Here is a 27398-nt window from a genome sequence, read left to right as displayed (position 1 = left end):
TACAACTGGTAGCCAAGTTCAATATTTCCAAATCCTTTTCCATTATACCTAATCAATAAGTATTTTATTCTTTACTATAGAAAAAGAAATTTAAACTATACTACAAGCTCAGGATTCACCCAGCCAAGTCCGAGCTAGGAGATATGTCTGACCACAGAACTTCAAGAACTCATCATCCTCCTGCCCAGGAAGCACATAAACAAGACTGGGATTTGGCATCAGAAGACAATAAAGGTAAAATTTTTCGTTTTAACACATCTCTCAGAGTAGAGATAATCTGTACAGGTCAGTGATGAGAGCATAGATGTTATCAGCTAAGTGTTTCCAGACTGATACAGTGTCACTGACTTGGAGCATGTCATTATAAGCTTTTGAAGGTAATGGAATTAAGAAAACATTCAAGGAGTTTTCTGGACTTCAGTCTTTGTCCTGTAGCCAGGATACAGTTGTTCATGTCTTTATCAAGCCAAGACTTCAGGCTTTCATCTCATCTTTTCCCCAGACCTACTTCTGATGACCATCAAGAGAAGAGCTACCCACCCACCACCAAATGCACCAGACAAAACTGCATGTTTCTTCACAGTGCAGGAACAGCTCACTGCCGCTTTACAGAGCTTTTGGCTACCACCCTGCACCCAGCACTGGAGGCCAGAAAAGCAGCAGAGATGTGTCTTCAACATTGGGTCGGAGGTTTGTTAATACCTACCCAGCATGGAACGATCTTCTGGCAGCTGGATGTGTTTGAAGGCCTAATTGAAGCCTCCTTCAGGAATGATCACCCTCAACATGATTAATTCACCTTCTAGAATCTTCTTCCATGTTCCAAATTCTGCAAAGGTTGGATACTGCAGCCAAAAAGCAAGGTCAAGGCTATGTTCCACCATGGAAAAAGAGCAGTTACATTTCTGCACCACCTGGCGTGATGATGGCCTTAAGTTGCACCAGAGGAGGTTTAGATTGGATATTAGGAAGAATTTCTCTGCTGAAAGAGTAGTGAAGCACTGGCAGAGGCTACCCAGGGCAGTGGTGGAGTCACCATTCCTGGAAGGACTCAAATAGTATGCAGATGTGGTGTTTCAGGACATAATCTAGGCATGATGGTATTGTGTTGACTGTTGGATTTATAGAATCATAGAATCACCAGGTTGGAAGAGACCCACCAGATCATCGAGTCCAACCATTCCCATCAATCACTAAACCATGTCCCTCAGCATCTCATCCACCCGTGCCTTAAACACCTCCAGGGAAGGTGACTCAATCACCTCCCTGGGCAGCCTCTGCCAGTGCCCAATGACACTTTCCATGAAAAATTTTTTCCTAATGTTCAGCCTATTTGATGATCTTAATGGTCTTTCCCAAGCTTAACAAGTCTATGATTCTGAGATTCTCACTCCTTTAAAAAAAAAAAAAACATAACATCTTTATCAAAGTGGTATCTACATTATTAGAAACCACCTTGGATTCATTTTAAATGAGTGGCAGTTTTCAAACCCAAATCTTCCCCTGAAGCTTGGGCTCGTGGGTTTTGAGGGCACACTTAACACAGCACAGGAGTATTGAAGTTTCTCTCTAAGCTGTAGCACAGCTTGCAAAAAGACATTTGATCTTTAAATCAGACATTAAGTGATGGAATACCATTACTTCTATTGATATTGTTTCATGTGTAAAAAGCCAAAGTTTAGCCTTGACATATGCTGCTGTGTTTCACAGGTCATGCTGTAACAGGCGGGATTGCTGCTCTGGAGTCATGTCTCCAGCATGATTCAGAAGAAATTACAAGATAAAGAAAAGGACAATTATGAAACAGCCTGTTCACTTTTCCACCTAACTTATTTCAGGGAGCACTAGGAAGTAAAAAGGCCTAATCATCCTCCTTCCAAAACCCATTTCCTCTTGGGTGAATCTGTAGATGATCTTCAGGCTCCTTTGGTCTCAAGACCCAAAAGAGACCATTTCAGCCAAAGCAAACTCTTGTGATGAGTTCCACAAGTTAATTACATTTCCATTAGTAAAGTTCTAAAACTTCAATTTCTTTACTGATGCTTTTTGAATCCTGCCAAAATAGATAGGGAAACATGATTTCCTCTCTTTTTTTCTTTATCTCTCTCAACCTTATGAGACTTTCCTCTTAAAATTAACTCTCTCAGCCTTTTCATTTCTCCTTAAATGGACGCTTCTTCAACCCTTTAATCATTTTCACAGCCTTCCTCCTAGAATACCATGCCCAAACTTTATTCAAGGATGCTGGTTCAGTATGTTTGAGATGGGGAACTAAGGCAAAAGACAGTTCAATCTTATTTTAGTCTTCCTTTTCTCTCTCTTTTTTTTCTTTTTTAACTGGAAAATAGGCTGAAAGTTTGAATTTGAATTCTTTTAAGTCCTCTTTGAACAAGAACCAAGCTATATGCTACAAAGTATTTCTGGTTATTGGTTTAGTTTGAGAGCTCTTTGTAGCTGAAGAAGTCTTATTGTCCTCCAAGCAACTCCTTTCTGTCTTTCACTCCTTTATCCCCACAATACCCCAGGGATCATCAACATGTTCCTAAACCCTTAGTCCAACACTCGGTGCTTCCTGTTTTGCAGACTCTCACAAGGAATTTTACATGTTTAATAACATGAAGGACCAGAGTCAGCTTTAGCTGCTCTCCAGAAACATCCATAAGCAACAACCTTCACAACATCTGCAAGTGGATTTATGGAATAAGGATGACATGCCAAGAGCAGCTTTCTCCTCCTTTGAGACCACCAGGTATAATTTCTATTCCCAGTGAAGCACAGCACCGCTCTGATCTCTGCTCTATCTTTTCCTTGCTTAAATCTTACACAGTGCAACACAAACTGATTTGAACCAAGCCAAGAGCTAAACCCATTATTGGCTAAAAGCTGGAGGATACCTCAGCAGTGACCTGAACTTCTTGATCCAGAGGGACGTTTTTAAAAGTTTACAGCTGATCTGCCTATACACACACCCTGTAGCCAGCTCTTGAGACCGAGACATCTCCTCACTGATAGAATGAGAGCATTCATTGGAAAAAAACTGACCTCTTTCCTCAATATTCCACCCTGAGACCACTGAGGCAATAAGTTTGTTTCGTGCAGTAAACAAAAAAAAATGAAAGGCGGTTTTCCTGACTATCAGCACACGGGGAAATGGAGAAGTGAGGAGACTAAGCTTTGTATTTGCTGTCAGTCATTGATTTAGCTAATGCCGACCATGGTAGGAAGGAAAGATTTCTCATTTCTAGCCGGAGAGCAGGTAGCCATAGAAGGTAGCCACACTTCTTTGTGAGGACTGGGCAGCTTTCCAAAGCCTTTAGCTCACACTGCAGGTTTGACATGTACTACACATAGGAATTAGGGCTTCTTTCTCAGCCTAAGCTGCCAGACTTCCCTATGGCAGAAAAGTGGCCTTCCCATGCAGCCAAGAGCACATTCTGCCCCATTCATCCTTCAGCCACTGGTATTAATCATCGAATCATAGAAAAAAACAGGCTGATTTTCTAAACCTGGTTATAGGTTGGAAGAGACCCATTGGATCATCGAGTCCAACCATTCCTATCAAACACTAAACCATACCCCTTAGCACCTCGTCCACCCGGGCCTTAAACACCTCCAGGGAACGTGAATCAACCACCTCGTTCAGAGAGGATCTCTTCCCTATTCCAGTTCAGTCAGATCCTTCAGCACAGAGGAGATCCAAGATAGCTCAAGTTAAGCAAAGAGCCTGGCCTTGGTGTTAAAGAGCATCTCCAGGTACCCAAAGGTCAGGCACTGACCCTAGAGCTTGGGTTACCTAGAGAGGGACCTGGAGACAGTCATCCTCCTGGTTCCAGCTTCAAGCACACAGAAGACTAGCCCTGGCCAGAACATCCCACACATGTTATTATTGATCCAGCAAGAACAAAATGGAAGATCAGTTTTCCACCTCCGCTAAGTTTCACTGATATTTTCAGAGAGCCCTGAGGGAAAAGCAACCCAGAGAGAAAGCAAACTCCAGCCTCAAGGAACCTGCTGCCCTACTGGGCAAAACCCTTGGGGTGCGTTGTGGATTCAGGGACACGTCTACAAATGTGATGCTGTTGCTCCTCGCACTCAGGATTAGATTACTGTTAAAACCAGGCTGATTTTCTAAATCCTCATTCTTTTCAACAATCACAGACTGGTTCTTACCATCTCAGTTGAACAGGCACTTTGCCATCAAAAGCTGGCCTCTTGGGAACCAGGACACAGCAGCAGAAGGAACATTTGAGAAACAAGAGCCTGAGAAATCCTGAACACTCCTCCACATCTAATCATGAGACAGCACTCAACATCACAGAGGACTTGGGTGTTGGGGGTGGGGTATTTTTTGTTTTTAAACTGAGAAGCATTAAGAAATTGAGAACACGAACATTAAGAATATTAACATTAGAGCACTTCATAGCTGTGATTTTCTTTGTTTTGGTTTCTAATTCCTAGTACTCATACCCAGCTATATCAGCACCTAGGCATGCTAAGCTTTCCACTTACAGAGAAGAGCAAGCAGACAAGCAGACGCCCACACCGCACGATTGCCAGGACAGGATCAGACATTAGGAGCAGATCACAGGGTTCAGAGTCCCCTTCCCACCTGCGGTCTCCACAATTGCCTTTGCATGGTACAGCTGGCCTACTCACAAAAGACAACATTACCGTGCCACCAGCCTCCCTTCAAGGGCCATAAAAAGCTAAAAAAAAAAAAACCAACCTCTGCTGTCTGGGCTAATGAACCTGCCTGGCTTTGATAAAGCCCTGGCTGTGGTGAGAAACCACACCCCACTTTCACGAGGGTTGGCCACTTTACAGCGGAGGTCCAGGGAGACATAAAATCCCTGAGACAGTGTCCGAAAGTCCCCTCTTTCTGGGGAAAAAGCTTCAAAGAAACATAGAATCATAGAATAACCAGGTTGGAAGAGACCCACCGGATCATCGAGTCCAACCATTCCCATCAATCACTAAACCATGTCCCTCAGCACCTCGTCCACCCGTCCCTTAAACACCTCCAGGGAAGGTGACTCAACCACCTCCCTGGGCAGCCTCTGCCACTGCCCAATGACCCTTTCTGTGAAAAATTTTTTTCCTAATGTCCAGCCTAAACCTCCCCCAGCAGAGCTTGAGGCCATTCCCTCTCATCCTGTCCCCTGTCACTTGGGAGAAGAGGCCAGCACCCTCCTCTCCACAACGTCCTTTCAGGTAGTTGGAGAGAGCAATGAGGTCTCCCCTCAGCCTCCTCTTCTCCAGGCTAAACACCCCCAGCTCTCTCAGCCGCTCCTCATAAGGCCTGTTCTCCAGCCCCCTCACCAGCTTCGTTGCTCTTCTCTGGACTCGCTCCAGAGCCTCAACATCCTTCTTGTGGTGAGGGGCCCAGAACTGAACACAGGATTCGAGGAGCGGTCTCACCAGTGCCGAGTCCAGAGGGAGAAGAACCTCCCTGGACCTGCTGGTCACGCCGTTTCTGATCCAAGCCAAGATGCCATTGGCCTTCTTGGCCACCTGGGCCACTGCTGGCTCATATTCAGTCACTGTCAACCAACACCCCCAGGTCCCTCTCCTCCAGGCAGCTTTCTAGACAGACTTCTCCCAGTCTGTAGCACTGCATAGGGTTGTTGTGCCCCAAGTGCAGGACCCGCCATTTGGCCTTGTTAAACCTCCTGCCGTTGGTCTCAGCCCAGTGGTCCAGCCTGTTCAGATCCCTTTGGAGCCTCCCGACCCTCCAGCAGATCGACACTTCCGCCCAGCTTAGTGTCATCCGCAAACTTGCTAAGGGTGCACTCGATGCCTTCATCCAGGTCATTGATAAAGACATTGAACAGGGCTGGACTGAGCACTGAGCCCTGGGGAACCCCACTTGTCACTGGCCTCCAGCTGGAGTTCACCCCATTTCCCACCACTCTCTGGGCCCTCCAGCCAACCAGTTTTCCACCCAGGAGAGTGTGCGCCTGTCCAGGCCAGAGGTGACAGTTTCCGAAGCAGAATGCTGTGAGAAACTGTGTCAAAAGCTTTAAACATAAGCATAAACATAAAGGCTTTAAACATAAACATAAACAGGCATGAAACATAGAAAGCCGCACAAGGTGGAAATCTGAAGAAATACTTTTGCTTCCTCTCTCTTTGGAGAAAAGCTATTTGTCCGTGCCTTAATTTTCTGGCTTCTCGTGCCTTACCATCATTTATCTGTTCACATACCAGATATTCAATACTTCACAGGTACTTCTAATAAAGCAAGAGAAAAGTATGCCAATCTCTATCTATTTGCCCTTGAAAAATATCCTGACCTGACATGTCTGGTTTGCTACAACCAGAGCAGAGCCATGCTTCAAGAGTGACTTCTGCCAGGGAAAGGCTGTCCCCACCTGCAGGTCCTCTGAGGGTCTGTAACCATCTGCAACCTTCCTCTAAGCACAGCCCTGAGTTCTCCTCTGCTCAGGAGAGTATCCTTCTAATTTAGCAACCAGCTGCACAATTACACACTCACCTGCTTAACTCAACCTGCCTCTACCCACCCCCACCAAAATCAATATGTAAACACCACTGTAAGTAACAAAAAAAGACAGGAGCACTAATAAACACTCCAACAGGCTCAGCATGGCCTGGGACTCCCTTTGTTAGGTGAAATGAGCCCAGAGGGAAAGCAAGCTCCAGTCTCAAGGAACCTGCTGCCCCACTAGATAGCACTGGCTGTAATAGTGCATAAAAGGAAACAGGGACATTTGCCAAGGTGGATTTAGAGTGCACAAATCCTTCCTCGCTGTCTAGCATCTTCTCCTTTGAAAGAAACTGCTTCTTCCGAGTCCAGATGGCCAAGGGACAGAAAACAGAAGAACTTCAAACTATTTCAGACTGTTCAAACTGAAACCTCACAAACCCTCTTCCCTTCCAGATACTAACCACTCATTTTCTCTGCCTCAACAAGAAAATGTGGTTGCTTACCTTCCTCTATCACTGCTCCCATTCACCAGCCAGGTCACTAATTAACACATTGCATTCAGGAAAAAAGGTAAATTCCCTTCGCCTTGTCCAATTCTTTTATTTGATTTAATTTCAGAAGATACCCTTAGATTTTCTGAGCCAGCAAGTATCCATCACTGGAGCACAAAAGAAATTGAGAATAAGGATCATCTCCATTAAAATCTGTAGAGGCTTTGCTCTTAGCATGACTCATGCACAACGTTAATAGCAATCAGCCTTGGTCCACCACCACCCGTACTTTAAAACCATGCAAAAGAGGCTTGTTCTCCTTGTGATAACTAATCAACATGAAGCTTATCCCTCTTTAAATTATCTGTTTTCCCAACTCCTGTTGCTGCTCAGCTTTGCTTTCTAGCGCAGAAGTGCCTAAAGTTCCATGTTGGAAAAGCAGAGAGAAAACAGCATTTTCCTTCTCCTGTCCCCTTTCTTCCCTACGTGTCTACACCTGAAGTTTATAAACAAAGCACCAGGCATGTTGTCTAAAGGGATGCTGGAAGGGCATCCAATGGTTTTTATTTCATTCTAAATTTCATTTTCAAATTATTATATTCTATGGCTATTTGCAGATGGGAAGACTGAGATGTTCTGGGGAGTACACAGAAGGCAGTCACATAGGACCCCAAAATTCAAGCATCCTACTCGTAGAATCATATAATTGTTTGGGTTGGAAGGGCCCTAAAGCCCATCCCATTCCAAGCCCCAGTGCCATGGGCAGGGACACCTCCCACTGGATCCAGTTGCTCCAAGCCCCATCAACCTGGCCTCGAACACCTCCAGGGATGGGGCAACCACCACAGCTCTGGGCAGCCTGGGCCAGGGCCTCCCCACCCTCACAGTGAAGTATTTGTCCCTGAGATCTCATCTCAATCTCCCCTCTTCCAGCTTAAAACATTTCCCTTCATCCTATCGCTGCACTCCCTGATCAAGAGTCCCTCCCCAGCTTTCCTGGAGCCCCTCTCAGTACTGGAAGCTGCTCTAAGGTCTCCCTGGAACCTTCTCTTCCCCATGCTAAACCCCAACATTTTCACCCTGTCTTCATATAGGAGGTGCTTCTAAGGGCTTTTGAAATAACAAAAATACACATATGGAGAAAAAGATTCTAAAGACTACAGGCATCTATATGTATTTGACAGCTTTAAGAATCCTAGCACTCAATCAGTCATTTCTCAAATACTTCCATGGTCACATCACACCCCACAACCTGCCTAGGAGGTACGACCACCTTAACGTGAAAGATCAGTGGTCCAGAGCCTGCTGTGCAGACCAGGCTCCACGGTTTTTATGCCTCCCCCTTTGACAGTCATCACTGCTACCAAGGCTGCTGCTGCTCCTCATACTCCGCACCAGGAATAGCATCTCAGACTGCCCACATGCTAAGATGATCCTGGTAACTAACAAAGCTAACATCAAAGATGAACTGGCCTTTATTATGTTACTAAATTAGTTATCTTCCAAATTATTAGCATCACCAGGAGCTGGGAGCACATTTCTCAGTCATCCAGACAATCAAGATAATTCTAGCTTTTGTAATTTGTTCCCGACAGCCTGAGACATTAGTAAGAGCACAGAGACTTTGCGCACATCATTTGGCAGCTCCAGGCCTGGCACACACTGTCTCTGCCATTCCCACCCAGAGATCCAGGCAGCTGATCCAACTGGCTCAAGAACCTACCTGGACTCTGAGAGTATTCAATCCAGGGTGACTGAAAGCCCAAAAAAAATGAACTCTGCTCATAAATGACAGAGCATGGTCCTTTCAAGCACTCCATTTATTTACAACAGCCCTTAGCTACTCCTGGTGGTGCACAAACACTGCACATGGTTCCAAAAGGATGTGATATAACTGGGAAAGGACCAGAGCAGCAACGTTAGGTCAGTGATGCACAGAAACCCTCAGGTCAAGGGAGGCTGGGCAGCATCAATCTCTGACCAGGGAAATGCATAAACATGAAGGAAAAGTAATGATTATTCTCCAGATCTTAGTATACGAAATCAAGAAGGCATCAATGGAGATCTCAGGTAATGAAAAAATGATAAACAGCACCTTTTCTTGTGGAATATGTTTAAACAATGAGACCATTATCCACAATATGATGAAGCCAAAAGTATAAACAGGCTCCAAAACACAGCCAAGGAGAACTATTCCCTTCAATCATACATTTTAAAAGCCATCAGACCTGTATTTTTCTCAAAAATGCCTAGACATCTGAATTTTGGGAATTGGGAAAATAAGGATCATTTTATTTATGCCTTGTTCTCCACTAACATGCTTAGCAGCCACCTTATTACAACAGCTAGCGAGGATGTTTGTAGTTTAACACAGCACAACAGTTTTTTGGATTATTGCATCTGAAGGCCAGAAATCTTTCCATGAACTCCAATAGGAACAAGCCTCAACACTCAAAGCCTTAAATCCAGGCTGATAGCTCCATCCACTGTCATCCGAGGGGTTTGGATGTGGGGAGGACTTTGTTCCCAAGGCAACTGTGGATTTCTGAGGTTTCCACCCCGAGAGAGGTTACAGCAATAAAGCACAGAGTACCTTTGCCCCTCCCTTGGAAAAAGTGCATTAAGGTCATATAAGTCCGAGGCCAGTAGAAAAATTGCACTTTTGTGTGATTTAGAGCTGCTGATGGGCCATGCCAGCACTGGAGCAAATGCAGCCCCACTAAAATGTGAAAATAAAACGAGCAGGAGCTGTAAAATTTATGCATATCTCTCCACACCAGCAACAGGCACATCACAGCAGGGCAGCTTTCCTCAACACTCATCTACAACTGCAGGAGTTCATAAGAAATAGCTAAAAAATAAAAAATAGAAAGGAAACACAATCTTTCAAGGAGCAACAATCTATTCTTTTCCCAGGCCTTTATTAACAGCAAATCAGCATGCTTCCTTGGAAGCAAATGAGAAAAAGGTACCACAGCATTGCTGCGGAAAGAAACCGAGGGGCAGTTTTCTGGAACAACAAACCAAGCCATTCTGGGCCACTATCTGTTAGACTCCAGTTTGGCTCAATAGGATATCGATCCTGGCTGCATATAACACAGCCCTGATTTATTTTCTGATTAACAACGTCTCCTGTCTGCTTTTGACAAACAAAACGTCCATCATTGCAGGCAAAGGAAAAAGAAAAAAATACATACTTATCACTAATGCCAGCGTGCAGTAGGAAAAATGGGGGGTGGAAAAAACAGGTGGAAAGGGTTTCCACATGATTACTTTAATATTTACATAAGGTTGAGTTCAATAAATGCAGAGCCTTCCCCCACAGCCTCCTCCAAAACACATCCAGACACTGGCTAGCCTTCTTCCTATGGAAACAGCTAACGAGAGCAAAGCTGCTCTTTGCTTTTATGGGGTTTAGCTAAAAGCTGAAAATGAGATCAGATTTTCTGACATTTGCCTTTTACCTTAATAAAAACATGCACTCTACAGGATTAGCAGGTACACAGCTCTGCGTGTGCTATCATGAAATGCATTTTCATGATCTCTCATGCTCGCGCAGAAAAAAAGAAATCAAAATCCCTCTTTAATACGGAAGATCAATGTGAAACTGAGCTTAGGAACTGAATGCTGATCACTGCCTGGGAAACACGAAGTAACATTTTCAAGCAGCAATCTTGCACATATGGCAAAGGAAAGCTTTTGATAGAGTAGCAAAGAGATATTTCAAAAACTGATGTCCTACCTATCTATATTTATAAGAACACATTAAGTACCAGTTCAGCACTGTCCTTTCCACTTATCCTCTAATAGATAACAGAACATGCTTGATCATTTTTTTGAAACACACAGATCTGAGTCCACCTTGCATAGAAATGAAAATTAAGATCACACTTTTGTCACCACCTCGCAGTCGCTCTCCAGAGAAACAGGTTTGTCAGTTGTAAATGTTCCTCCTCAGCAGCCTTTGAAGTCTGGATGCAGAAATGCCATGATGATGTCTGTCTCCAATAAACAGCTTTACTCAGACTCCCCTTGTTAGCCAAGCTAGATTCAGCAATGGGCAGATGAAAGGGTTACTGACCAGTGAAGGAAGCCCAAGGAAGAGGAGGTCCTGCTTTCTAGCACAGACCCATGGCAACACAGGAATGAGCTAAGAATATAATGACCATCTAGGAAACGCAGAACAAAACACAACAAGCTACACAGAAAACACTAAACCAATCCTCTCTGTGAAGCTGCAGCTCTTTCAGTATTATTTCTCTACTATAGGTCCCTTCATCTCATTATTTGGTTTGGTATTACAAGCCCAGATTCAGGAAAACATTTATCTAACTGAGAGTGTGAGTAACTCTGTTATTTCCAGCAGGGCCCCCCCCAGACACCAGAAACTGGGCACAAGCTCAAGCTCCTTGCTGAATGCAGCCCTCAAGTTACAGGATTAGAGGGCTGTGGATTTCCTCAGTGGAGATGATTCTTGGACTTAAATGTCGATCCGTTTACACTTCGCCTTCCCTGCATTGCCTGCCTGGTGGGAAGTCCATGTACAAGACAATTTCAATACAGCCCAGCTAGTATCACCATTGGAAACCAGCAGCTTTGACGTTAACAGGATTGTACTTCAAAAGAATATGCGTGTTTGCAGATGGCAACAGGGCTCCTTATTACTGTTGTCTAATCAAGCCGATATTCCGCAATTATGCTCAGAGATCAAACAGCGCTGCAAACAACACTCACAATAAATCTGGCACCAGTAAGACGCCAGTGTTGCACCTATAGCCTCACGCATTTGGTTGAGATTCCACAGGCACTGCATGCGCACACGGTGTTTCGGCTACTGTTGCAAAACTTTGACTGTTTTAGTGAAGGCTAGGCAGTTTTTAAAAAATATCTGGTTTGATTCTTGGCCTATTTATGAAAATAGAGATCTAAAACATGCCTAAACAAATAGCAATATGGCTGTAATTCAGGAAAGCTTTTATGTATAACCTTAACTTTAAGTACAGAACCACTGGCGTCAGCTGAATTCCAACACGTACTTGAACACTTTGCTGAAGGATAAATTAAACCACATGCCCAAGTCCTTTCCAGAAGCAGGGCCTTGATTTTATACATGTGTAAATATATATATATGTGTGTGTGTATGCATGCATATATATATATTTATATGTGGGGGTTTTTACCATGTAAGTGTGCATAGTGCTAATTAGGAATCAGAACACGCCATCAGTGCGAATAACTGTAGCATGTGTGCTAATTCTCTTTTCATACCCCCTATGCTTCCAAGTATGTAAATCTGATTGTCCTTGTGGCTCTACTGAAGTTTCTATTGATTAAATACCCAGCCCCAGCAGCAGGAGAATCAAGCCCTGCATATTTATTTTCTTCCTTTCAATACATCAAGAACTCCCTTTGGCCTCTCAATTGCTATATCACATGGTACACAATGCAAATAGAATTACAGTGATAATGTATCTAATGAATACATTTGTATATGTATGCAAGCGTTTTCCTAACAGCATTCCACACCACTAACCAGACCAAGGAATACACACATTCATCACACACAGTAGTAGAGAAGGTGTGTGAAATGAGTGCGCATTAATAACAAGAGTCAGACTGCAGTCTTCTGGAGGAAAAACTAACTGAAATCCTTCCGAGATGAAGGCTGCAAGATCAGGACCTCACAAAGAACTTTGGAACATTTCCTTCAGAGCTTTGAAGCACAATTTGTAGACTATCGGTGTTACTTAATGTTTGTGTTTTCATTATCCATTAACATTACACTACATTAATATAAATAGATATAGAAACCGTTGCAACCTATAACATAAAAATATTGTAAGCAATGCCAAGAAAGAAATGAGTGATATTTCAGACCAGAGTACAACACAAAATGCACAGGTAACATTTTCAGCTCCATCCTTTATAAGACATGCACTCTCTTTGAATTAGTTTTGGAAAAGTTATTTTATAGTGGACCAAATTCATTCCTGCAGAAACCTCACTGATTTCAGAGATGGAATAGATTAAAAATGGGATGCATTTAATTTGTTAGCTCACTCCATGTTGACTTTCAAAGTCATACTGTAATGTCAGAAGATAGAGTGATTTAAATCAGGCTCAAGTACCCAGTGGCAATTAGAACCTTAGAAGTCCAAGAAATGTCAGCATGCGTCTGGATAAGATACGTGCCAGCATATACATAAATAAATATCCTCAAAACCTCTTTTAGTTGGGTTCAAACAACACTTTGAAAGTAGCTCATTTAGCACAACAGCCATTATTTTAAAATGGTAAGGTCAGAAATGCAGGTTTTTAACACTGTTTCACTAAAATCACTCCCACACCAACCCACAGTTAAAAACCAACACAAATCAAAGCAAGAGTCCACGTTAAATCTCGGGCAAGAGTAGGTCACTTACCCTGTGAGGACCACAACAAAATCCATCACGTTCCAACCATTCCGGAGGTAAGAGCCTTTATGAAAAACAAACCCCAGAGCGATGATTTTTATACCAGCTTCAAAACAAAATATTCCAATAAAGTACGGCTCAGTGTCATCCTGTAAAAGAAGAAAAATCAGAAGGTGTAAAGGAGATATCTAGGCCTCTGCACTGATAACAAGAGTCAGATAAATAACTATGTGCACAAACTTCACGCCTTTTCTAGCTCTCTGAATGAAGTTGAAACCAAAAGGTTTAATTTTGTTGGAACTAAGCACAAAGAAGAATTTCATTATTATTTCTCCGAAGGTAGAATTTCCAATGTGAAAGAAAAAAATATTTGCCTTCATTCTCATGGTTTCACCCCACACATTTCATCTTTCCTCAAGATTCTACAGGGAATTTTAATACTAAAATTTTGCTCTAAGATTATATTTAAACTTGAGAACATGCATTTCTGTCACTACTGACATGTGAAAGAACATGTGTTCTACTATTTGTCTGGAAAACAGAAACAAGAGGGTATCTTGTGGAGTAACAGTCAGCCCAGCAAACTTGCAAATACTGGCAGGATATTATTTATTCATCATTTATTTCAGCAGGCCTTCCTTCATTATTTTTCCACCATTTTCTCAATTTCCACAGCCACAGTTTCATTTCTTTTCCTTTTGCTGTGTATCTGATTCAAGGAGGAATAGTCCCCATTCCCTTCCATTAACAGCTGAAGCAGTAAGGTTTGTGTCTCAGGCTCATGGTGCAAAATAAAGAATATCATGGGATCACAGCTTCACATCCAAGCTCACCAGAGAAAAAAAAATCAAGCGTAGCCTTACAGTTTTGTTAAACCACCTTTTTTGTCTATGGCACCAGATCTCTTAGTATTATACTTTATTGATAAAGGGTTTCAACACAAACTCAATGCCAAAGGGAAGCGTTTGTATTTGAAAGGAAGATGTGGGCAACAAATGGGAACAGAGCAAGGGGTGAAAGCAACTAGCACCAATTTCAAGAACATACTAATTAGCTTTGGCACCTGTAACTAATTCTCAAATGTGCCTTAGATCCATGATTTCAGCAGCAGTCACTGGAAGTAAGGTAGCCTGACCCAAAAGCAAGTGAACTCCCTAATCAAAGAATTAGAAACATTTGTTTCAGTGGCTTTGGTATTTCTGACCATTAAACCTGAAGAGCTGAGCTGTTTTTTGATGCACAGTTGTTTCTATTTTGCAATTCTACTAATGACAAAAGGTGATTTTACTTGTCTTATGCAGCCAAGAGCATGAATGTCAAGTCTTGTGGTCACAGAACAAAGAAAGAAGCAGTACAAGAAATTATTTTACAAGCATGGCAACTCTTGCTCAACTCTGACCTAGCATGGGTACACAGACCATGCTTTAGGCATAGTATTTGTTACAGAAAGTCAAGTTTTTCGCACCTAGAAACCAATATATTAGCAAACCCCTCCCAAACGGGCTTGTGAACTTAGGACATCTATGTATACCCAACTCAGCAAGTCAACCACAAAGCACTAATCACTAAAGCTGCCTCCAAGATGCTGTAAGTCATTGCTTCTGGACAGACTTCTCCATCAGTGGCTGCATTAAAGTTTTGTTTCCTACAGTGCAGCACCCCATAGACCCCAGCTCTTCCACTTACTTCATCTTTCAGTGTATGTCACCTCCACTCCCCTCCACCTTTCTAACTTCACAGACCCAGCACCTCTAGCTCCAATTCCTTTAACGCCAGGCAGGATGACCTGTCAGCTGCAGATCACACACTGACTGACCAGACAGTACAGCAGAACAGGCAACTGTTGAGCTCACAAGGTAGCAGTTTTACTGAAACGGAGAGGGAAAAGAAACTCACACCTAAATTTTCCTCCAGCCAAGAAGCTGTTCCCACAAAAGGCAGCACCTCCAAGCCCTCTGCCCCTTTACAGAGCCTTTCTGACACCGCTCAAAGGATACAGAAGCATCACTGTCAGGCTGAGGAACTCCAGTTAACCGTCTCAGTGCTATTTACCCAGAGAAACAGGAACAAGGCCATCAGACCTTTTATGACCTTCAACAGAAATCCTACAACAAGAGTTTTCTTCCAGCAGTTTCTCCACTGCAAGAGGCAGAGACATCCCAGGACTCCAGCCCAGTACAGAAAACAGGGAAGAAAAAATAGAGAGTCAGAAATCATCACATGTAATTTCAGAAGTTTCCTTACCTGCTTTTCCTTTTGCACGCAAGAACACACTAACACCCTAGTCTGCCTGCTCTCCAACCTCACAACACCTTCTAGTGTACACAAAAAGTACACAAAACACTTCCAAAAGCCTCCTAGCCCATCCTGTATTTCCATCCCATAAATACCAGTGTGCCTCTAAAAATAGCACTTTTAACACAAAAAAAAAAAAGAAAAAAAATAAACCAAACCAAAACCTACCTTTACTTGCAAACACTCCTCCTTCCTTTCTGGAAGTCTTACATCTACCCTGCTACTAGTTGTTTGCTCAATCTAGGTCAGGTGCCTTGCAAGTACAGCTCCCAGCTCTAAAGAGCCAGGCTTCAGGTACTCGAGGGTTTGATAGAAAATGCTCTTCCCAAAGCTGTGACTACACAGAGCTCATAGGAAGTGGGTCAAAGAAGTTCTTGTCAGCTTCTAGGGAAGCAGGAAAGCTCACACATGGGTATCTATTAAAAAGAAAAACTATCTACTACAGGGTGGGCAGTGAGTACTTGGGGAAATAGGAGGGGACAGAAAGAGGGTCTTTTCTATAACCTGTCTAAATTCACACTGATTTAGTCTAGGAATCAGGGCAGTATCAACAATAGGATGAAAAACAGAATTTATGGGCCCTGCTGCTGAAAAAAAAAAAGGATTTGCATGACTCTGTGACAGAAAGAGCTGGAGGACAAAGGCATGAGTGAGATGCCCCGTGCATCACTGAAATGGCCCTGCTGGTGGCTCAGCAATCCTGCTGCCAGGGCATCCTGCAGCCCCCTTTGGGCAGGAGGCTGTGTGGCTGGTTGGGCTCAAGAGCAGGAAAACAGGTGAAAATGAGTATCAGTGAGCATGATTGGAAGGAGGGTGGAGAGCCTGGGCAGCAGCCAGAGCTGTGCCAGCAGGTCGTTTGCTGTGGACACAGCAAAGCTTGAGACTGGGCCAAACACACATTTAATCAATATGTTTCAGATCCAAAACAGCTTCTGAGTCTGGAAAGTCATTACTATTCCTAGTCCATGTCCTGGTGTCTTTCCTTGGCCTTTGGATGTGACAGCCTTGATAGGTTTGGGTGCGTAAGGCTTTGTTCATGCAAAGGTTAATATGAAGAACTCACATAGGATGGCACAAAGTGCCTGTGAGTAGGATAAAGAATTGAATCCATTAGTAAAGTGCAAGTGCTGTCATGCTGAATATCTGAGAATATGATTATATTCTGTCCTCACATCAAAATGACCCAGGGGAGGCAAACACTCAGCCCCTAGAGTGGCATGCGGATAAACATCCTACAGACCTGCTTGTCTTTAAGCAGGGTGCGCCCCAGAGCAGGGCAGAAAATAGATCTCCTGTCCTGCAAGTTCTGATATCATCAGGCAGGGACCAACCCATGGTCTACTGAGGCTTCTCATGATAAAAAAGAGAAATTAGGAAGGAGACGGGGATAAAATGAGCACACCTCAGCCTGGGCAGCCAAGAACAAGGCATCCACCCGCAAGGCCAGTCAGGGCTCTGATGCGAAGCTCACATTCCCACATTTGGAGTTCTCACCACTAGGCTCTGCGCCACTCAGTACAATGCCCTCAGCATCTTTTCAGCTGGCATTGCTCCAGTGTGTATAAACACTGCAATATTTATTGGGACAGAGAAAGACTGGCCCTACAAGCTACTGGCTAAAGCACTCGGCTGAGATGGACAACAACAAGTTTGCAACATCTCTGTCCCAGTGGATAATTACTGATGTGAAATAAACACTTCCACCAGGCAATGCACATGAGACCACCAGCTCAGAGCAGGCAGGAGCTTGACGGGTAAATCATTCTTTGCTAGTGGAAGAATAAACTCAAGTCTCTTGTCTGAAGAACAAAGACTTGAAGCTAGTGGTCTAGTCCAGTGCTAAATCTTTTGACCATCAGACACGTTTCTTCAGAGCCCTGATTGACCATAATTTCCATCCCAGAGTCGCGTAATGCTTTTCTGTGTTATAAACTATTTCCATAATGGGCAGAGAAAGATTTCTTATAACTCAGCCATTCAAATTCTTGAAATATTGCATATACTAAGACATCAATTGGTCTTCCCATGTGCTTAATTAACCCTGTTCTACAAGTAAATGAGCACAGAAAACAGCCAAGTGAGATTGCACTGCAAGTACATATCTTGGGGAGTTCCTTGGAGGAAAATTTTTCTCAGAAAAAAAAAATCATGAAAATGTTTATATGGACTCTTCCCTCTTTCTTTCAGCTTTAACAAACAGAAAAATCTTCAGTTTTTTTGTCTTTGCATCTGTGGCCCAAAGTATCCAGGCAGCTTTGGTTTTCCTTCAACAATGCTACCTACGTCTTCCAGTCATAAAAGGCTTGTGATGTGTGCTTCATATCCTTAAGATCTGATTAACTCTTCAGTGATGAGCCCTCACTCCAATTTAGAGGCTTTAATAAACCCAGGAGAAGGAAAAGTATATCCACAAGCCATTAAATGAGAAAAGGCCAATTTAATTCCTGCCAAAGAAAGATAGCAACGAAGTACCTGCTGTCCTGCATGGACTTATAATTTTGCTCGACAAACCTGTAAATATATAGGAATGTTTAGCACAGATTTGTAACATTTTCCGTGGAACAGCTTACAGTTTGTGGAAGAGCAGGAGGAGCATTCCAAGCAGGTTCCACTTCAAAAACCAGAAGATAGGTTTGTTTCTCATTAACAATTCTTAATCTTTCCAGTTGAAATATGTTGAAAACACAAAATATTTCATGACTTGTAAAGATTGTCAGTGCAAATCCCTTTATACTTTATAGGTACTGTGCTGTAGTTAAAATGGCTTCAAAATATCTCAAACTAATCAAGGTCAATGCTGCACAACAGTGTTTGGGAAAAATCAGAGGTTAATCCTTCCTTCATCATGAAGGCAGACCCAGCAAAGTGGAAACTGCATTTAACTCATTCAGTCATTTCATACAATTAGGAGGTAATGCCAGTGCCTATCTTTGGAATTACTTGGGTGGGAACTGAAGGGGTGTGTGCAGTAATAGATGCTGTAAAATGGAATTAATGTAATGGGGAAAAGGACCAATAAGAAATCTCTAGGATACTCTTACAAATCAGTGGACATAGAGGAACATAGAAACAATATGCTAACCATACATACTGCTGCTTAAAATAAGACATCACCAAAGGATTACCAAGCCACAACACCCACAAAACTACTTTTCCCCTTCTCTAGTCCTTATGTCCCCTTTTTTTTCCTCACCTCTTCTTAAGTAGAAGTAATTGAAACAGAAAGAGACTATGCAAACACAAGGTAAGTGGGCAGCCAGCATGTGCAGATATATTTCCAAGCAGTATCAAGCTGACTCTGAAGTTCTTTCTAGATCTATCACTCATACACTTTTTCCTGTTTCTAAAGAATGAGATTGCAAGAGTTGCCTACTAGACCAACCTTTGAAACTGTAGCAAGCAGCATTCAGGTCTCTAGCTTTTAGAAGCAAGTCTAATATGATCTTTGTTTGCATAATCTAATATCTACACATAAAACACATTTGGATATATATTTATTCATACTTTGACCATGCACCAGGATTAACGCATTTAGGCATGAAAAAATGTTCCAGACCATTAACAGCAGGAGAAAAATTAAACCAAATATTACCCGTTTTTCCTACAGTGATGATAAATGGAAGCATGATTTTGAAGCTATTCTTATATTTTGTATTGAAATAAGGTAATTTGGCTCATTACCATAAAGCCTGCGAGTAAATTATTTTCCTCTGTAAGTTGGTTTCTTTTTTTGGAAGAGAAGTGTTATCATCTAAACCCAAAGTTTGCTTTGTAGGGTCCATGATATATGCTGTAGCAGGAAGAGAGCTGGAAGACACACGAACCTAACAAGTTACTCTGTTCTACCACTTCCTGGGAAAATATCACAGAAGTTCATTTGATTCTACAGATAATTCTGAGCATTTGGCAGTCCCTTCCTATCTTGGTTTATAGACAAATGAAGTTTTCTGCTCTTCTGATCATAGTGTAAGGTCCTTCTCCTCTTCTTCGATTAGGCAGGGCTGGATAGAGTGATAAAGCATTCTTGTGAAGACAGGATTGGAAGGTTAGACTTATACTTGTTGTCACTGCCTTATTTTTCCTGATTGTCACGTCAACGCCTGTTTGTTTACATGCAGATCTTCAAAATAGATACAAGCTCTCACAACACTGGGTGGCTGATTATCTCTTATGTTAGCCTCGAAACACACCAAAAAAAATGCAAATAAATGAATACAACTCACCAGTCTCTCTGACATAGGTGTCTTGTCTCCATCCGGCAAATGTTGTTCCAGAGCCAGCACAATACAATTGGCTATGATTGTAGCTAAAATCATGTATTCAAATGGAGTGGAGACCAGAAGTTAAAGAAAACATTAGACAACACAAGGAGGGAGAACATCATCCAAGTCCCATTTCTACCTAACCAGTTACATTAGTTGAGCATTCTAAGATCGCTCGTCTTTTTTGAAGGCAACTAGTCTCCTTGACTTCCTGAGTTCATTCTGGGATGTCTTTGGAAGAAAAGTAGGAAATCAGCTCTCTTTAAGAGAGTTAGTAACTTATGCATAGAATCTGAGCTGCTCAAGGAATTTGGGAGCAAGAAAGGAAAAGATTCAAAGGAAACATAAAAGCTATTAAAAATTACAGTTTTTACATAAGTTTGATAAGCTGAACTGCCTCCAAAAAAGATTATATAGCCATCTGCTGAAGTGTTCTTCAGCAATTCCCTGTCATTTGACTTGAGCACGCAGTATAAATAAGCAATGGGTAGAAGAGTTTGATTTAGAGTGTCTACACAGGTCTGAAACATAAATTACTGGTAGATTGCAATGCCTACTTCCAATGAAATGATCAGCACCCTGTCGGGATGTAGGAGGGAAGCAATCTCCGAGACAGTAAACCAAACACTAAGTATCCCATTGCCTTTCACTGTCGTTTTGAGCCTGAGTCGTGCCGAGCTCCTAGATTCCCAGGGTGGAGCCGCGCCGCGGCCCCAGGGCAGCAGGCAGCGCCGCTCAGCACCGCGGGCAGCTCGGCTCAGCACCGTGGATGGCTCTGCTCAGCACCACGGCGGGCTCGGCTCAGCACCACGGGGGGCTTCACTCAGCACCGCGGGCGGCTCGGTTCAGCACCGCGGACAGCGCCGCGGACAGCTCCGCTCAGCACCGAGGGGGCTCCGATCAGCACCGCGGACAGCGCCGCTCAGCACCGCGGACAGCGCCCTGTCCCGGGCGGCGCCGCCCGGGCCTCGCCCCGCGGCTTCGGCTCCGGGTGTCCCCCCCTCCCCAAACGAGTCGCCCAAGACCCAGGAGAGGGACTGACTGCGTCGAGCCTTGCAGGAAACGCGATGCTCTGACTTTGGAGCTTGTTTATTCAGACTTGAATGCAAGGAAGGGGAAATGGATGAGGACGTAGAGAAATGCCTACGATTTCATAATAGGAACATAAAGATCAATACGTGTGTATATGTGTGTGTGTTCAGAGGGAAGGGCATTTACTCTGCTGATGTATTTTTTTTCCTGCTAGCCCCTCAAGAAGTGAAAACTGGGGAAGGCTGAAGGGGAGCTGGCCTCTGTGGCAATTGAAAGTGTTGCTAGGAGGCTGGGAGGAGGCCTTGCTGCTGCTAGCTGAGGATTAATATGTGTGTGATATCAAATGAAAAGAAAACAGTCAGCTCCCTTGAGATAACCAGTGTAAAGCACTCCCGTATACACTCGCACGCACACCCACTACCTCTACTCCCTGAACAGTCTGCATCCCTTTTCTCATGGCTTACAACCCCACTGTGTGTATCATTACAAGCAAAGCCCCCTTCCAAGGAAGATCTCTGCAGCTCACTTGGCCTGAGAGCTGGGTCTGAGACAGAAAGCATCTGCCCCTTTCCCAACAGAGCAGATGATCCTTCTCTCCACTTGCTGCCTCCCTCTGACACAAAGCTTTTTATATTTTTCTTTCTCAAAGTAGAGCCTAAGCTTGGGCTATGTACCTGATCAAAGTGACAAGATTCATGATGATTCTAATGGATTCAGGAGGTGATATACTAACAACCTAGCTGCAATGGCTGTAGTAATGGGATTTCACAAGGTACCTTGGCTATCAATGTCCCTGCTGTCAATGCAGCTTTAATGTTAAGGTGTCACCATTTTTATCCTACGTTCCTTTTCTATTCAGAAGGAGAAAGAAGTGTTGAAAGGCTCAAAGATGGAAGTAAGAATGAGGGTTTGTTAGCATGAATCTCACAGAACTCCTTGCATTTGGCTTAAATTGTAGAACACATAATGGTATGCAATGCTCTATCTCACACCTAAACACTCTGAAAGGCATGTATATCTTACATACACCCCTGGCATAACCAAAAGCACACTCACTGCTCCCACAGAAGCAATTTCCTATGATACTCAGCTACACAGCCGTACATTATGTCTGACACAGGGATCCATGTCACACACACCCATTACACACACTGGATCAAACACGCACATCTACATTAGCACCAGACACTCATCCTTAGCTGACATGGGGAGTCTCTTTCCCCCAGCCTCCCTCCCCCCCTCCCCACACACCCTCCCTGAAAGGATATGGCCATTCTGTTATTCTCTTGGCGTATTTCCGTATAACATTATCTTCACTGAAGATGAAGAGGGATCTGTTGACTGTGAAGCAGTTCTGTTTGACAGGGATGGGGTTGTAGAGAGCCATAGTCCTGGCTCTCTGAGCCATCGACTGCTTATACATCCTTTGGCCGGCTTGGGGGCCACCTTGCCGGCTGCTCCCTCTTCCAGCCCCGGCCGGCCCTCCACCTCCATAGCGGGTTGGCAGATCATCCCCGAACCGAGCCATCCTCTCAATGCACGGAGCCGGGTGCTACAATCCAAACTGGCAGCCGAGACGAGAGGAAGACGCATCACAGCGCGCAGCACTTCTCCCTCTGGGGGCTTCGGTCGCGGGATTGATCACAGCGAAATATATAGATATATTTAAAAATATATAAATATATATATAGAGAGAGAGAGTGATTTCTCCCTTTCCTTTCCTCCACCCCGCCGCTGGGGATGCCCGGGGAGGGATGGAGGCTCCGCTCACCTCCCCGCACAGGTAGCGGCTCTCCGGCCCGACCTCATGGCCGTGGCGAGGGGCTGCCTGCTGGAGGATTCCCGGCGGGCTGGGAAGGGTCTGCGCTGCTGCCGTGTGCCCGGAGCTCTCGGTGCCCAGCCCAGCCCCGGCTCCGGCCCCGCCGCATGTGATGCCCGGAGCCAATGGGGCGCCGCGGCTCCGCCCGCTCCAGTCACCGGCACCGGGAGGCGGGCGGGGAGGGATGGAACCACCCCAATAAATACGGTGGAGCGGCGGGGAAGGGGGGAACAGAGCCTCCCTCAGCCTCCCCGCAGGGCTCCTGCCTTCTGGGGTGGGGTGGGGGGAGCAGGCAAGGCGGCCCAGATGTGCGTGGCCCAGATGTGCACTCCTGCATCCGTGGATGCCCGCAGGCACCAAAGCTCCTCTCACCCCCTCTGTGCCATCAGGAGCCCCCAGGAAGGCTGGGGGCAATGGGGAGGAGGGGGCGCTGTGAAATGGGGGCGCAAAGGCTGGTTTTGGATCCAACCCCTGACACCGCAACGGCAGGGGATAAATGTGGGTGGGGAGGGGGATGCAATTCCCACCCCAGCACACACGGATAAGGTGCTGCAGGGCTCTGGGCACACTGACTGGTTTGAAAGAGAGAGCTGCGCCCTTCTGGACAATTTACTTTGTTTCTCCTTGGTTTGAATGACTCCTGCAGAGCACTGGATACCTTTAATCCCATATTTATGGATTAAATCCTTTAATCCTGTTTATCCCAACACCCTCTTGCTTCCATCCACCAGAAGTCAGAAAGCTAACTCCTCTTCACATTAACAGTCACCGCAGTAGCTGATGAGGCTTTGCTTTTGCATTTAGGCTAAAATCTGGGATACAAACCATTGACTTTTAGGAGGGACCCTCCAGAGAAGTCAGAGCTGTCAACAGGGGGATGTTTTCACTTCCCCCACATTAAGGAAACCCTGGACTCTGCTGCTAATGTGTTTTTTGCCTTAGTCATCCAAGCTGTCTCTGTTCAAAATCAGCCCACCAACTAGGCAAGTCAGTAGCAATTACATCTGCTGGCTTCAGGAGACAGCAAGAGGGCTGGCAACATCCACAAATGGCACAAATAATGGCCAGCAATATCCTAAGGGTGACCCCCAGGAAGAAAATGGTTTCTTACCCAGGGGTTTGATATCTGAAGGGCTTTCTCACACTGCAGCCAGAAGATACCCTCGGTGGTAACACTGGCTGCTGAGGTGAGCCAGGAGCAGCACTAACTCAAGGAGCCGCAGACGGAAGCAGCAAGGGGGGAAGGTGCATCACATCACATATGGCAACAGCCACCAACCACCCTGAAATGAACATGACCACCTAGTACCTGCAAGTCCTGGGGACCAGGTCAGCAAGAAGTTCCAGTCTATTGGTCACATTCCCATGTGTGTGCTGGGAATGCTATAAAAGACCCCAATTCTGGATAATTTGCAGATTAAACCAATCATTTCAGTCTTGTGGATGAGGAAGGTGAAGTCTTTGGGAAATGAGGCCTCATACTTTGGCTGCCAACAGGTTCCTCCCACTTCTGCTGGACACCAGTTGCACTCAAACACCCTTGGTAGAGATTAAAATGAGAGTGTTTCCTCCTATGAGTCTTCACTCCCAAACTTATACACAGGGAAAGTTTCCTTATTTTATGGAGGGAGAAGGAGGGAACAGGGAGCTCACAGCTCATAGGTTAATCAGAGCAGTAGAATGCTCTTCTCTCTTTAAATTTTCCCCTAAAAACATTTTCATCTTCACTGCATTTTTTCTATAATGAATTTATCTTTTCATCTGAAAATCAAGTTTCCACCAGCTGATTTATTTAGTTGTCTATATTTTTCATGTCTCTTCTTATGGTCACTAAATCTAATAAGTTCTTTGGTCTTATTAGGCTTTTCAGTGGAAAAATCTGGCTCTTTTTATTAGCAGCCAGTAGAAGGGGAAATGCAGTTTTCAGTAATCCCCACCTCTTCTGATGGAAATCAGCATCTGGGGGAAAAAAAGGAATATGTTGCTTTCCACAAATATTCATTTCTGCATCCTCCTGTGCTTGTAATAAGATGAGGGGGAGCTGCTCTGTCTTCTGCACCAGGTGGTATCAAAAATTGGGTAAAACTCTGACCCTGCTTCCCCTTCTCTCCTCCCAGATCCACCAAATCACCCTGCCTCGCCCAGGAACAAACTGCCCACCACAGCTCTGCAGTGAAGTCAGCAGACAGGGTGGTGGGAGTATTTGTGACAGCAAGAAAATGATGTGAGCGTGTCATAAGGCTGTTCTATTAAACCGCAGCTCGCCCTTTTCTCAATCTACATCCTCAGGGCTTTTGTTTTTTTCCCCACATCATAGGGAAGATCACACAGATCTTAAGCATTGAAAGCCTTAAACACGAGAAAGAGATTGCAATTGCAAGGATTATTTAGCTTTGAGAGGGGAAGCATCAGGGTTTAGTTGGGCTTTTTAAGATTATGAAAAGAAGAGGAGAGTTAAGAGAAAGCAAAGAATTTAGAGCGCTGAAGCAGGACAGACATCTATAATCTTCCTCTACAGGAGGGCAAAGAGCATCTCATGGCCAATTCTAAAAATGGATTCGGTCATGAGTAACTCCTCCTCATAAGCCCCAGAGACAGAGGTGAGCAAATCACACCGCTCTCCAGCACTGACTATCTCCTCCTTGGGAAGATTTGCCAAGCAACCCAGCATTTCCCTGGACTTCCATCTCCATGCCAAGCACCAAGCCTGAGGCAGGTGACCAGGCTTAATGGAGCAGCACTTCCACCTGGAAAGACCAAGTCTGCCTTGCTGAGACAGGGCAGAGAAAATGGTACAATGCTGCAGGTTTGTGCGTGTCAGACTGGGATGCTTGGATCACAGTGAGCACCAGTGGCACTATTTATTTCCCTGGGCAAAGCAGCTCACAGGAGCTCTGGGGACAGACTAGATCCATCTCGGGATGGTTTCTGGTTGAATCACAAAGTGGACTTCCAGTTTGCTGTGCTCCATGAGCAAGTGTGCCCTATATGAGGGGTGGTGGCTAAAATTTAGGGACACAATCCCAATGTCACCTTGGCTGTCATCCCAGACTGAGCAGGGTAAGAGGGACATATCTGCAGAAACAACAGCAGGGAAGTAAAATATCTCTTCTTTTAAGAGACGAAGGGATGCCAACCACACCCTGAACTTCCTTAGGTCCTGACTACACCCTGAGTGGCTCAGAGGGTAGGAAGGTCATTTCCTGGCACACCTTGTGTGCTGAAGAACTTAGGGGTCAAAGAAATGGGTGTAGGCTGTTATTTGCCTTTCAGAATTTGCAAGATTGACAAGCAGAGCAGCCCATACATCCTGAAGCTCTGGACCAAAGCTATTCCCAAACAGAGTGGCTCCCAAGAGCATATGCCTCTAAAAAATAAACAACATCATAGACCGCATGTCACCTTCTAGCCCACAGGACAGGCCACAGCTCCAGGCCAAGAAGAGAAGGTTACTGAGGCGCTCCCAGCCAGCGATTTCTGCTCTCCTCACTCACATCCATGCATTTTGCACCAGCTGTGCTAGAGGAAAATCCTGCTGTGATGCAGGTAGAGAAAATTGTGAAAGATAGTGCTCGAGTTTGCCAGACAATGCAGAATGACATTATGTAAAAAAAACCAGCAAGCAAGGGCAGAAAGAAAGGTGCTCCGTTACCTTTTATCATGAATAAAAGGATAAAAGAGTGAACAATGGGAAAGAGAGGCCTCATGGAGATACAGCTCCTCTTATGGCTGTGTCATGATTGTGATATCATCGGTAACGTGAACAGTACAGGGAGCCACTGTGGCCAATTACCATTAGCTGCTGTGCAAATGCGGGTTAAGAGAGACCCTGCCTCAGAGAGCTCATTGGAGGGGCTGGGGGCATCATTGCTGAAGCCCCTGGGTTGCATCTGGCTGGCACAACAATTTCACCTCTGCACAAAGGTGCACACAAGCCTCCAAGCTATTGAAGCTAGCACCATCCAACACCACAGCCCCACACAACTCTTCCAACCCAGGAGATCAGCTCAAGCTCTTGTTTACAAGAGCTTACTCTGAAGAGTCAAAATAGAGGAAAAGGAGAAACTGAGGCACACTGCCTACAGCCAAACAGCAAGTCAGGGAGGGAAATCAGGTACCAAGATCCAGCTCAGCACCTTCTCCACATCACCTCTCCACCTTGAGTGAACCTCAGGGGATCAAGAGTGATTGCACTCATTCTTTTTCTCTTGAAATTTGTAGATGGTCTGTGACATAAAACTCAGCAGCCATTTCTTGACTGTGGAAGAAGTGAGCTGGACTAAGACTTCCAGCATCTTTGCTCTGTGTTCCAGGCTGGTAATTAACCAGGCAGACAGCTCTGAAAGAATTACACTTCTACACGCAGGACCAAAGTCTGAATAACATCACAGAGGAAAATTCACAGCAATGGATAACTATGGAATCTTAGAATCGTAGAACGGTTTAAGTTAGAAGGGAGCTTAAAGATAATTTACTTCCAACTCCCCTGCCGTGGGCAGGGACAGGACACAGTGAAGCTGCCCACGTGCTGAAAACAGACAACAAACCTTCCTTCTGGCTCCAGTGTTGCACTTATAGTGTCACTGCACCACGTTTGAACCCCAGAAATACCGTAACAGCATTTGCTCTGTGAAACAGCAA

General features: G+C 44.6%; 1 protein-coding gene across 20 annotated transcripts in view; it reads right to left on the bottom strand.

Annotated features, from left to right (window-relative positions):
- CACNA1B (calcium voltage-gated channel subunit alpha1 B) overlaps window positions 1–22822 on the bottom strand; it is a 317979-nt gene extending 295157 nt beyond the window's left edge. For 18 of the 20 annotated variants that reach the window (XM_069872975.1, XM_069872977.1, XM_069872973.1 and 15 more), the window contains exons 1-3: window positions 22208–22591; window positions 19868–19974; window positions 13359–13498 (exon numbers count right to left, since the gene is read on the bottom strand). In XM_069872975.1, coding sequence (XP_069729076.1) covers window positions 13359–13498; window positions 19868–19974; window positions 22208–22466 — 506 coding nt within the window. In that variant the 5' untranslated portion in view covers window positions 22467–22591. Of the gene's footprint in view, window positions 1–13358; window positions 13499–19867; window positions 19975–22207; window positions 22593–22709 lie in introns of those variants that run through there. The other 2 variants (XM_069872974.1, XM_069872988.1) reach the window with 2 other exon arrangements.
- Window positions 22823–27398: the final 4576 nt, after the last annotated feature.

This window comes from Phaenicophaeus curvirostris, chromosome 20 (assembly GCF_032191515.1).
Source record: "Phaenicophaeus curvirostris isolate KB17595 chromosome 20, BPBGC_Pcur_1.0, whole genome shotgun sequence".
NCBI classification, from domain to species: Eukaryota; Metazoa; Chordata; class Aves; order Cuculiformes; family Cuculidae; genus Phaenicophaeus; species Phaenicophaeus curvirostris.
Note: the sequence above shows the minus strand (reverse complement) of the source record. Positions and strands in the feature narration are given on the sequence as shown.